A 10,504-nucleotide genomic window follows, 5' to 3' on the forward strand; every position below is an offset into this window, starting at 1 on the left:
GCCTTGATTATTCTGGGCCTAAGATTTTAAACTTAGTTGGACGTGGTTCATCCTCAGCTCATGCCAAACTTTCGAAGTCGGGATTCATGCAGCTCCATTTGGGCAGGATGTGGACCGCAGAGTCTTCGAATCCAACATCAGGTATAGAATCATGCCTATGTCAAAGATAGAATCATGCCTTTGTCAAAGATGCAAGTTAGGCCACAGTTCCTCGTTTTCCATTTTAATTCAGTTTCACGTCAGGTCCAGCCATTGAATAATGGTCTATCCTGGATGGTCTCCACAGCTTTTATGTGATCTACAGATGCTGACTACCAGGCATTTAACCTCCTTCAGACGCTGAATAATCCCCCCATAGCCCGTTTGATTCCCCAGATAAATGGACGGGAGGAGCGCACATGATAGGAAGCAGACCGATTTAAACTTAACCTTGTTTGCTTGGGCCTTAATAACATCACATGTGTTGATGTGCACATAGAAATTGAGAGATTTTATAGGAACGAGGAATCCAAACAAGAAGGAATCATACTTTAAAAGTTAAATCCCTCTTTACCAGGCATAGAAGCTCCTGCGCACCTTACCAAACCTAATCATTTAATTTCTCATCTACTGAAACAAGAGTAATCGACAACCATTGTAATCTGAAATTTATGATTAACAAAAGAAGAAAAGAAAAAAAAAAAAAAAACTATACGAGGGTGCAAATGGAGGGAAAAGAGGAGAGAGATAATTTGATCCAGAATCGCTTTCCCAAGCTGTGGCTACTGCAGATAACATCGCAGCCTTACACCATTGACACCATTGGCTACTGCAGAAAGAACCTCATTCCACAATAATATAAATCATAAGTCCCTCCCTACAAGGACACGTCCCTAGTACCGGATTATGCGTTCAATCTTCCTGGGACAAAAACATCAACAGAAGCAAGACTTCTTCAAATCATCGGCCTTCAAGATACATTCACATCATTGCTTTGTTAGATTTCTTCAACCGGGAAGAATATAACCGCATCATTTAACCCAATCACATATGGAAAAAAACCTACAAAAACAATCAACTGATAGGAGCAGCAACCATACCATCAGAATCATTGCTTGCTACAATTGCTAGGAACAACACCATAAAACCAACCCCAATGGACCAGCTGATAACAGCAACAAAGGATATATGCATATACGTTCCCCACTGGACTTTTTTTTTTTTCCTGATTACAACACTGGACTTTGAAAAGGCAACATGCCAAAAGATGCGGATGAAGGCAACCTGTCTTTCGAATTAGATTAGCAGCTACCCTTAATAATTGCACACTTGGTCAGAAAGGACAGCATCAAATTCTACCAAATTTAATGAATATGGTAGAGGGTAGCTTAAGGGAATGAGGCGAGCCTGCATTTCAAAAGTCATATTTTGTTCTCCCACTCTTTAAGATGAGGCACAACATATCAGCCATGATGGAGGTTGAGTTGAAGAAGTTCCAAGATTCCAACATCAATCGCTTCCTTGATCCCTTAAAGTGAACAATCTGATCAACATTACACAGTTTGAAATTAGATTCTCTAACTATAATAATGAAAGTTGGAGCGATAAACAAGTGTACTGTGTATACATTTTTAGTGGTGATGCGCTAGATCATTCAAGTTAAACAACATATTGTGTAATCTTCACATAGCAATTTCTAAAGGAGAAGCAATTTTACTGACAGAAGTCAAATGATCATAACAAGTAGAAGTTAGCCATGAGCAGGAGCTAAATTTAACAAAGAAAGGGCCAAATATATATATAACCAACTCGGATATAAAAAATTTTTGGTCCTGATGAATATATTCCTGATGGATACATTTCCTTTTGTTTTGTTTAACTGCAAACCAATCATATTTAAAGACCAAGAAAATACAGATTTATATGACCAAGAAACAAATTTTTCATATGACCTGACAAAAGCCAGAAGTTACCGAATGACAGGGTTAAAGGGAAGTCCAATAGAACCAAAAATAAATCAAAGCAGTTTTTTTTTATCAGGCATATTACAGATGCAGATGCTCATCATCGTTAAACTAAATATAACTATGCTTCCAATACAATTAGGTCCGTCATAGTAACATTCCACCAAGAAATAGTTAAATGGACATTATAATACAATATCCATTTTGTTAATTCTACATTTCTACATTTGTTTTGATTTAAGTCTTAGAAATATCATGAACAAATTCAGCCTGATAAAGCATTTGAATTAAACTACAAAAATAAAATAACTATAGTGATGAGTGAATTTTATATGAAATAACCACTCCTCAAAAGATTGCTTAAAGTTTGAACCAATATACTTACCTGTACATCCAAAGGCATGCCATGAAACTGCCCAGCTCCCTCAGGTGGAGTCCAATTGTAAACAGCACAAGGTAAAAAGAGCACTGATGCTCCATTAATTTCGCCTGAAAAGGCCTCATGCCTGGCAAATTTCTTTGCAGAAAATGGAAGATGGGATCTAACAACCCATGCAAGGGCTAACTGATCACCAAGCATACGGGAGGCCTTCATATATTTTGAACTGTACACATCCAGGACTTCTTGTAGAAAGGCCTTTGCCCTACAGCAAAATAATGTTATCTCAGTTAATGAATTAATAAACCAAGGAATCAAAGTTATTAAAAGGAATGCAGGATACTAACTTATAAATTCCATCTGGAGTGCCTCTCACTGCAATGAAACCTGAGTTTAATGGTTGATCTTTATTGTTACGAAAGGTAAGAGCAAGATGAAATTGAGGATATCTCTGGAATATATGTCCAATATCATCAACCACTGCAATATCAGAATCAGTAAAAACATAATGATTAGAACTGTTCAGCCTCTCCAAATGCTCTGCAAGCCTTGTTTCCAGAAATGCCTGCATTCGTTCAAAATTGACAACATTATGATCACATGAAAGAATTTGTCATGCTTTCATTGTTTAAGAATATATTAGAACGAAAGATATGTGCATGAAGTAGGTGTGATGCCTCAGCATTATGCCATAAATGAATATTGGATATTTATTTATATAGGGATCTAGACTGTAAAGAGATAATATGTCATCTTTGGAACATTCTGCACTTGCACCAAAAGCATATAAACTGAGGACATAGAAGCTGTTGAACATCTATGCCATCTAATCCATCTACAGAACATAAATAAACTATCATAGAAGTGCATAACTGGGAAAGCAAGTATTAGAACTTAAACAGCATAGAACTTGGATGGAACACAGGCACCATAGTAGGAAACTAAGAAGCCCAACAGTTTTTCCCCTACTAGAGCCAGTTTTCCTTTTGACTTGCACCTAACCAACAAGGAATTGACTTAGGCATCTTTCTTAACTTCCATATTCACACAGCTAGTACTGTAATAATCTTTGTCCTAAGAGCAGAAGTTTTGTTAGTGTGGTCCACCGACAAGATTCATACCCTATTGAGAAGTTTCAGCAACACATTTACCTTTTGAAAAGATTATGGTGAATAGGAATGGCAGACCACCAAATTTTTGATCATATAACAGATATTCATTGGTCAGATAGCTTCAAGACATTGTCAGGAAACCACTAGATACATGTTGAAAGTCATGAAGACTACCTTTTCTTGAAACAGAATAACTAAGAATGGAATGAATTATTCAATAACATCTTAGTGGAAATCACATAATCACATGAGAAAACAGAAAGAATCATGAGAAATTGTGATTAATGCATATGCAGTTTGCTGGATCATTTGCTCATCAGAATACTCTTTACACTTCTATATGAATTCGCAGACAAATTGCAGATTTGTTTTTTGGCCTTCATATTACAAGACTCAATAAGAAGCCTAGATAGGAAAAACAGAAAAAGGAGAATTCCGGGGGGAAAAATTGAAGGTAGTTCCTTTGACATGTTTCCATCCACTTGTCTACATTGAATTAATCAATAGATCTTTATACAATGGAGCTCAAGCGAGGAAAAGGAAATGTTGCTTCAAACCTCTGAATACTAAATAATAAAATGAACTCCACAAAATCCATGGATTGAGCTTTCTGCCAAGACTCTAGAATACCTTGGAAACTGTTGAACTTTCAATGACATTCCAGTATATGTTAACCCTGGCTATGAGTGGGAGAATTTTCTTCTCCCCTGCCTTCAGGAACTTAGTCCCTTTTGAACACAACTCTCTCTTTTACTAGGTTAATATTTTGTCTTCTTTAACAGTTGTAGAAAAGCAACTCCACTTATACTTCCTTACGCGACATCACTGATTGCTGATTTTATTTTATTTTTTTCTTCAATCTGGAAGTTAAGTTTCCTTTAGTTAGCTGCTTCTTCTGCATAATGCTCAGTAAGAGATATGTGCACAAGCATAAGTCCACATTAATGAATTTATTCCACATATGATCAACAAGCAATATTCAACGCATGATATGATGGCAGGAATCATAGAATTATCATCTATTATTAATGTATAAGTTGTTAAAAAAGAAGGCATTGTGTTCCAGTGAGATGTGATGCAAGTGGCTCAAAATCGAATTGCAGAAGTGTAGAAAAGTGAGATCTTTGCAATGCTAAACCGAACAGTTGAAAAAAAAACCATATCCAACAAAAAACATCGATCAACATGTCATATCCCTTAACCACAACAGCAAAAACTAATAATAAATCATTTTGATGTGCTCTTACAATGTAGGATCTGATTCTTTGGAGCATCAACTTCCCCCGAGAATAGTCTCCTTGAATAGGTACTACTGCTGCGTTATTTCTCTCTAGTGAAAATTCAGAAGCAGGGTCTGTCAATATGATTACACTGCTTCTTGGCATTGACACCTGCAGAGTTCTACATATAAAAAACGAAGTCAAACGGACACCAAAATATTTCGAATGAAAGATAAACCTGGAATTACTTGATTCGTTTGGTTACAGTTCAGCTAGATTTTCCACAACAAAATACCTTTTTTCATTTAAGTTCACTAAGAGAATGGCACATATAACTGCAATGAAAGAAAGTTAATGGAAACCAAATACAGACTTTTTGATTGAAGGCCACCTAAATTCCAATATATATTTCTTCCATTAATAAATGAGATTATTTTCCCTTTTGTTGGGCGGGGGGTGAGGGGTGGGGGGCACGTAAGATGTTAGAACATAAATGCTTCATGGACTCAGAATATTCTATTGAAAGACAAAACTTTAATGCCATAGTATCATAATCCAGCCACCAAAAAAGAATCCTTGAATGCTGAGATGAAATTGCATAAACAGGAAGTAGGCCTTCCCGCCTTCCTTCTAGATTTCACAGCTTGTCACCATCTCACACAAAGTTATCTCGGTCATTAATCTGAAAGCAATTAAGGCAGTTGAGTCAGGCTGAGAACAGGTCTCCATGCAGCCCTACCTGCCAACTGGCCTTGTAGGTTTTATGGAAGACTTCATCTTGTCTAGCATTATCTTGGCTAAGCAACACCTGTTAAAGGATGGGCATAAGTTGGTTGTAGAATTATATCCCCAGTCCTTCCATGGAGCCTTAGTTTCCCATATAGAGCTACAGAGCTGACCCAATTTTAATTTGTAGAGCCATAGATCATCACAATGATTACAACAAATATCGTGGCAATGACTTTAATAAAGACAAACCAATCATTCCCCATTAATTTGATATTCTTGTCCATGCCATTGTTCAGCTGATGATCATAATGATTTGTTCAAATAGGGTTTAAGATACAAATTGAAGCCATAATATTATAAAGAATATCCCATGTTCTTGATTAACCTTCGATCTATAATTAAGCTGTTTGATAAATTTCAAACAAAAAAAGAAAGCATAATGGTTCCTTGTAAAATAAGGTGGATGGTATGTTTTGGAACCCATCTAACTAATTGAAGGAGAAGGCCTATGACATTGCTTCCTAGCGAAGTTGTTTTCCAATGAAATAAAGTTATATACCGTCTATTTGTCAGCTGCGACGCTTGCTTACTACAACTTCTAAAGTATGGATACCATACTAAATTATTGGACTGTGATCTTACTGGTGTCACTAACAATCTATTCTTTTGCTTTATGTTATCCTAAATCATATTGTTTTCGAATTTTATACACGACATTAGAAAAGATTTCATTCAGATACTATATGATATGCGGAGTTGGATTCAGTAGAAAGTCGTATGTCAAAATTTAAGACAAGTGGGAAAGGTTGCTATTGGTAGCAGTATACTTGAGCTAACTATCAAAAATATAAAAGATTCCTTTATAGAGAATGCTCAAATTTACCTGTATAAAGTTGATGAACGTGTTAAGGATAGCCACGGACCGTTCTGCTTTACTGTATGAAATGTTTCCAACATTCACAACATCCGTGTGGGTAGAGTCGAGTTTCAAAGAACTGTTGTAGACAGCGTATACTGTTACAAAAGAAACAACATCACTGGATTGGAGATTCTGGCCCTTGCTTGTGCTATGGATCTTATTCACAGCTTTAAGGCCTGTGATGATAGAAGAGCAAGGAGGTTAAATTTGAAACCCATACCATGCAGTGTCAATCTTGATAGCAGAAAACATGATAACTATATAAGCCATGAGTCAAAAATTGATAATGGCAAGGAGGGAATAGATAACATGACAAAAAATAGTGTCCATTTACGCCAACTTACAATTAGTGGACCCAAGTGAATTCTATATTTGTGGACATCTTGATGTCATCGATATATATTTAGTTCTTACAATTTCCAATTCAGTCACATAGTTTTATTAGTTCTTAACATAAAAAAGATTCTGTTTTAGTACTAGATATAATCAACTCCTGCTATTATTATGCCATTTATGAACGCAAAATTTTAACGTATGCCACTAAAAAGATAGAATTTGTTGCAAAAATAGTGTTTCAAGGATTTACCCTTCTCTTTCTCCCTCTTTTTCTAAAGCGAGAGAGTCAATAATTTGAAAGCATATGTTTTTGAGGAAATGGATTTGAATGTAATCACCCAGATTCAATTTTTTGGTTGTCGACATTTGCATCTTATTATTTGCCACACTGAATAGGAATCCAAGATTTTTTTTTAAATAAATGAAAAAAAAAAAATCGGGAGCAGATCAAGACTGGCTCAGAAAGAATTTATAATAGCAACTGGAACGGTCTTCAAACAAAAGGTACCATGGCACTGGAGGCGGTTGGGCAAGCCCTGGCCGGCGGCGGGGCCGAGGACCAGATGATCCGATTTCTTGGAAAGCCTCCTTGTCGGCTCTTGGTCTGGGATCGAATTCCGATTCAACCTCGAGACTGAGAAGGTGAAAGAAAAGAAAGAACAGCCAAAACAGAGGATTGGATTTTTATTAAGGATTTGAGAGGAGTGGTTTGATGGAGAAGAGAAGCAATGATTTATCTCACCTGAGAGGATGAGAGGGAGGAAGAGAATGAGAGGGACAAAGAAGAGGTAGCGGCTCCTCCATCGTCGGGAAAGCCCCATCGCGGATCTTACCTACAATATCTTCTCATTCGAGATCTCTCGTGGAAACATCAATCTCGAAATATGATGGGAATGGCTTCGAGAGATTGGGGATTAGGGATCTCCACAATGAAGGGAGACGGGAGGGGAAGGGTTTCATTCCGATGAAGACGGTGCCAATCGGCCAACGGGAGTCTCCTGGGAGCTGACCTAACCCTAACCCGATTCTCCCCGGACCCGTGGAGTGTGCGACCCCGGCGAGCCACCGACCTTCTTTTTTTTCTTTTTCTTTTTCTTTAATAGTAGTTCGTACCAACGTAGCATAAATACTATTCCTCAGTATCAAAAGAAACAAGATGACATAAAGATAAGGGGACAGAATCCGACTCCATCAAAAAAATCTTCTCCCAGTGATAAGCAACAAAGAATTAAAATTGACTCAGGCAACCAGCTTATCTCCGATGAGGCAATTTCTAACCATTTTTCATTTGTTTTGCCCCATCTAAAGAACAGTTTCGAACCAACTTGAAAATCAAAAACAATATGCCCAAGCCAACCAGCTTATCTCAATTTGTTCTCCAAAATGTTCGCGAGAGTGCTCATTGGTTCATCAATGCTATGAAAAGATTTTATTTTCCATACGGAGGGAGAGAAGAGAAGTTTTAAATGGAGTGTACTTTATTTTATATTTAGAATATAGTTTTCTTGAGGGCGAGAATGTCTTAAGCGCCAAGTAAATTGATCTTAGGATAAAGAACACGAATTAAGTGGTTACTTCTTGTCTCATACAAAATTTATATATATATATATATATATATATATATGAGAGAAAACACTCACTTTCTGTAAACTTTTTTCGTTCTCCATCTGTACTTTGGTGCCTATATGACACTACAATCATGTATATTGGTAAGAACCGCTGCAATTTTATTAAGATTTAAAACTTTTGCGTGGAAAATACTTTGGGCCATTCATCATTGATCATGAAAAGTTCTTCAAGCTTGTATTATATTGGTTCTGTAACTCATTAGTCAATTGACAACCCCTAATTTCAACCTTTTAGCCAAGCATGTCATGTGGTAAGAGGAAATTTTTTGTATATATAGAACAAGTAGCACTTAGTTTGTAATATATTTCTTATCTATCATGAAAGCATCTAAGTAGTTTACATTCAGGTATTTTGATATACCAAAAGGCACGTCATTCAAGAAACATCTACGACGTTATAGAACTACTCTCACATAAAAATCAGTGCATACATTTGAAAGATATATATGGACCTAGTGCATACACTAGAAAGATATATCTAGACCCAGACATACGACGGGGCAGGCAAAGTTCAGATCGAGCCTAGTTCTAATTCAATGAAATTTTTACACGCTAAGCCTAGCTCAACAACCTGATTTTGGATTTGAAATCCAAAGCCTGGAGGCAACGGGCGCTAACTTGAAACAATCTTGAAGGACCAAACCAACTTGGGTTCGCGTGAGAGAGGTAGAGTGGAAGATTTCATCTTCTCTTCACTTCTAGATATGCCCGATTTGTCTAAACCAGGGATGAGGCGAGAGGACACTACAAGCTATAGCTTGGTGCATGGGACGTGGCGGCAGCAACCGGGTTGTGTGGGGTGCGAGGAGGCGTGAAGGAGAAGAGCGAGAGGGGAGGGTTTGGGTCGTATCTTTTGCATGGAAGAATGATTGATCTTCTTTCATTGACCGCCCCACACAGATCTCAAAGCATTTTGAACTTTTTTATTCATCTATCTACATAGATCTTGAAGCGACAATTACATGGCGCAATGGTGGCCTTATGCAAATAAAGATGAATCGTTCTTCATAACGAAAAATACAACCCTTATCCAAGAGAAAAGAAGGGTGATGGGGAAAATATGAGACTCTTCAACTTCATGTCGGACTGACTCCGCTAATCTTGGACATGAACCGAGATGAACGATTTTAGCTCCAATCGAGAAGTCACCAGCCGAGGAGAACCATTAGCACATATCGACTAAGGTTGATAGTCCTAACATCCGATGGCTCTAGCAATCTGCAGTCATGGCAAGCCCCATGTCATGCATGAGACCTGCATTGCACTTTGCCCACATGGACTGATCTCCACATCGCAGCTATACCGCCGGCTGCGGTCTAGCATCATTGCACGTCATGTCGGCCCAGATAACGTCAAGACTAGCTCTCCTATATAAAGGGGCAACCTGGGGGACATAAGGTATGCACATAATAACCACTCACTATCACTCATAGAGACTACCCTGTGCCGAGATCTTTTTCTTCATCACTGTTGCCTTATTATTCTGACTTAGGCATTGGAGAGTCTCCCGTCGGAAACTCTCTAATAAGCAGACTTCTTGCAGGCTACCCATCGGAGGAGACCAGTGCCTGATGTCTCAACTAGCCTACTCAGCTCGGCCGACATAAGGGTCGTCGAGCTGCACTCCCACCTCGGTCCGGGTTTGGCGGCAACAGATTGGCACCAGAGGAAGGGCCCAGCTTCCAACTACATCAACTTCAATTGGAGGGAAGGACAACTAGCATGAGGTCATGAGAAGCCTGCGACGCATCGCGTGCTTCGCAATGTCGTGCCCCAACCTCCCGAGGGTCGTTACAGAGCTTCGAATCCGCTCGACCAGAACGGCCCCCCGTGCCTGTAGATAAGAAGCAGTTCAAGCTACTCACTCAATAGGTGTAGGCATTGACAGCGGCGGACCAGGCCTGCAGCAGGCAGTAGTATGACTGCAGCCAGCCCGACTGAAATCCGACAAAACCTCTCAATAGAAAGACTATAGAGCAGCCACAAGTCATGCGCGTGGATAGGTCATTAAGTCATTCGCAATCTTGGTAGCCCCACATCCTATGTTAGGCCTGTGTCGTACTCTGCCCACGCGGACGGACCCTCGTGCCACAACCATACCATCGCTCGCTGCTTGGCATCATTGCATGTTACGTTGGCCTAGGTAGCAACAATACTGGCTCCCCTATATAAAACGACAACCCGGAGGACTTGAGGTATGCACATAATAAGTACTCACTATCACTAATAGAGACCATC

The 10,504-nt window shown here is 38.8% G+C and overlaps 1 protein-coding gene across 3 annotated transcripts; it reads right to left on the reverse strand.

Annotated features, from left to right (window-relative positions):
* Window positions 1-706: 706 nt before the first annotated feature.
* Window positions 707-7,729, reverse strand: LOC103702047. 3 transcript variants are annotated; one of them, XM_039129270.1, is made up of 9 exons: window positions 7,381-7,729; window positions 7,147-7,272; window positions 6,267-6,478; window positions 4,682-4,825; window positions 2,670-2,887; window positions 2,329-2,587; window positions 1,290-1,522; window positions 1,080-1,146; window positions 718-984 (listed from the first exon to the last, which is right to left on the reverse strand). In XM_039129270.1, the coding sequence occupies exons 1-7, from the start codon at window positions 7,457-7,459 to the stop codon at window positions 1,394-1,396; spliced, it is 1,167 nt and encodes a 388-aa protein (XP_038985198.1). In that variant the 5' UTR covers window positions 7,460-7,729; the 3' UTR covers window positions 718-984; window positions 1,080-1,146; window positions 1,290-1,393. The 3 variants fall into 3 exon arrangements, with proteins under 3 accessions (XP_038985196.1, XP_038985198.1, XP_038985197.1); XM_039129269.1 differs by having other exon boundaries at window positions 722-1,005; XM_039129268.1 differs by having other exon boundaries at window positions 707-1,146.
* Between the last annotated feature and the right edge of the window lie 2,775 nt (window positions 7,730-10,504).

This window comes from Phoenix dactylifera, chromosome 8 (assembly GCF_009389715.1).
Source record: "Phoenix dactylifera cultivar Barhee BC4 chromosome 8, palm_55x_up_171113_PBpolish2nd_filt_p, whole genome shotgun sequence".
NCBI lineage: Eukaryota > Viridiplantae > Streptophyta > Magnoliopsida > Arecales > Arecaceae > Phoenix > Phoenix dactylifera.

Excerpts from the sequence above, each read along its gene's own strand:
- LOC103702047 (XM_039129268.1), bottom strand. The coding sequence starts at position 7,459 with ATGGGGCTTTCCCGACGATGGAGGAGCCGCTACCTCTTCTTTGTCCCT. Across the intron at positions 2,888-4,681 it reads AAAGAATCAGATCCTACATT|GCATTTCTGGAAACAAGGCT; the intron begins GTAAGAGCACAT and ends GAACGAATGCAG. Across the intron at positions 2,588-2,669 it reads ACTCCAGATGGAATTTATAA|GGCAAAGGCCTTTCTACAAG; the intron begins GTTAGTATCCTG and ends ATTTTGCTGTAG.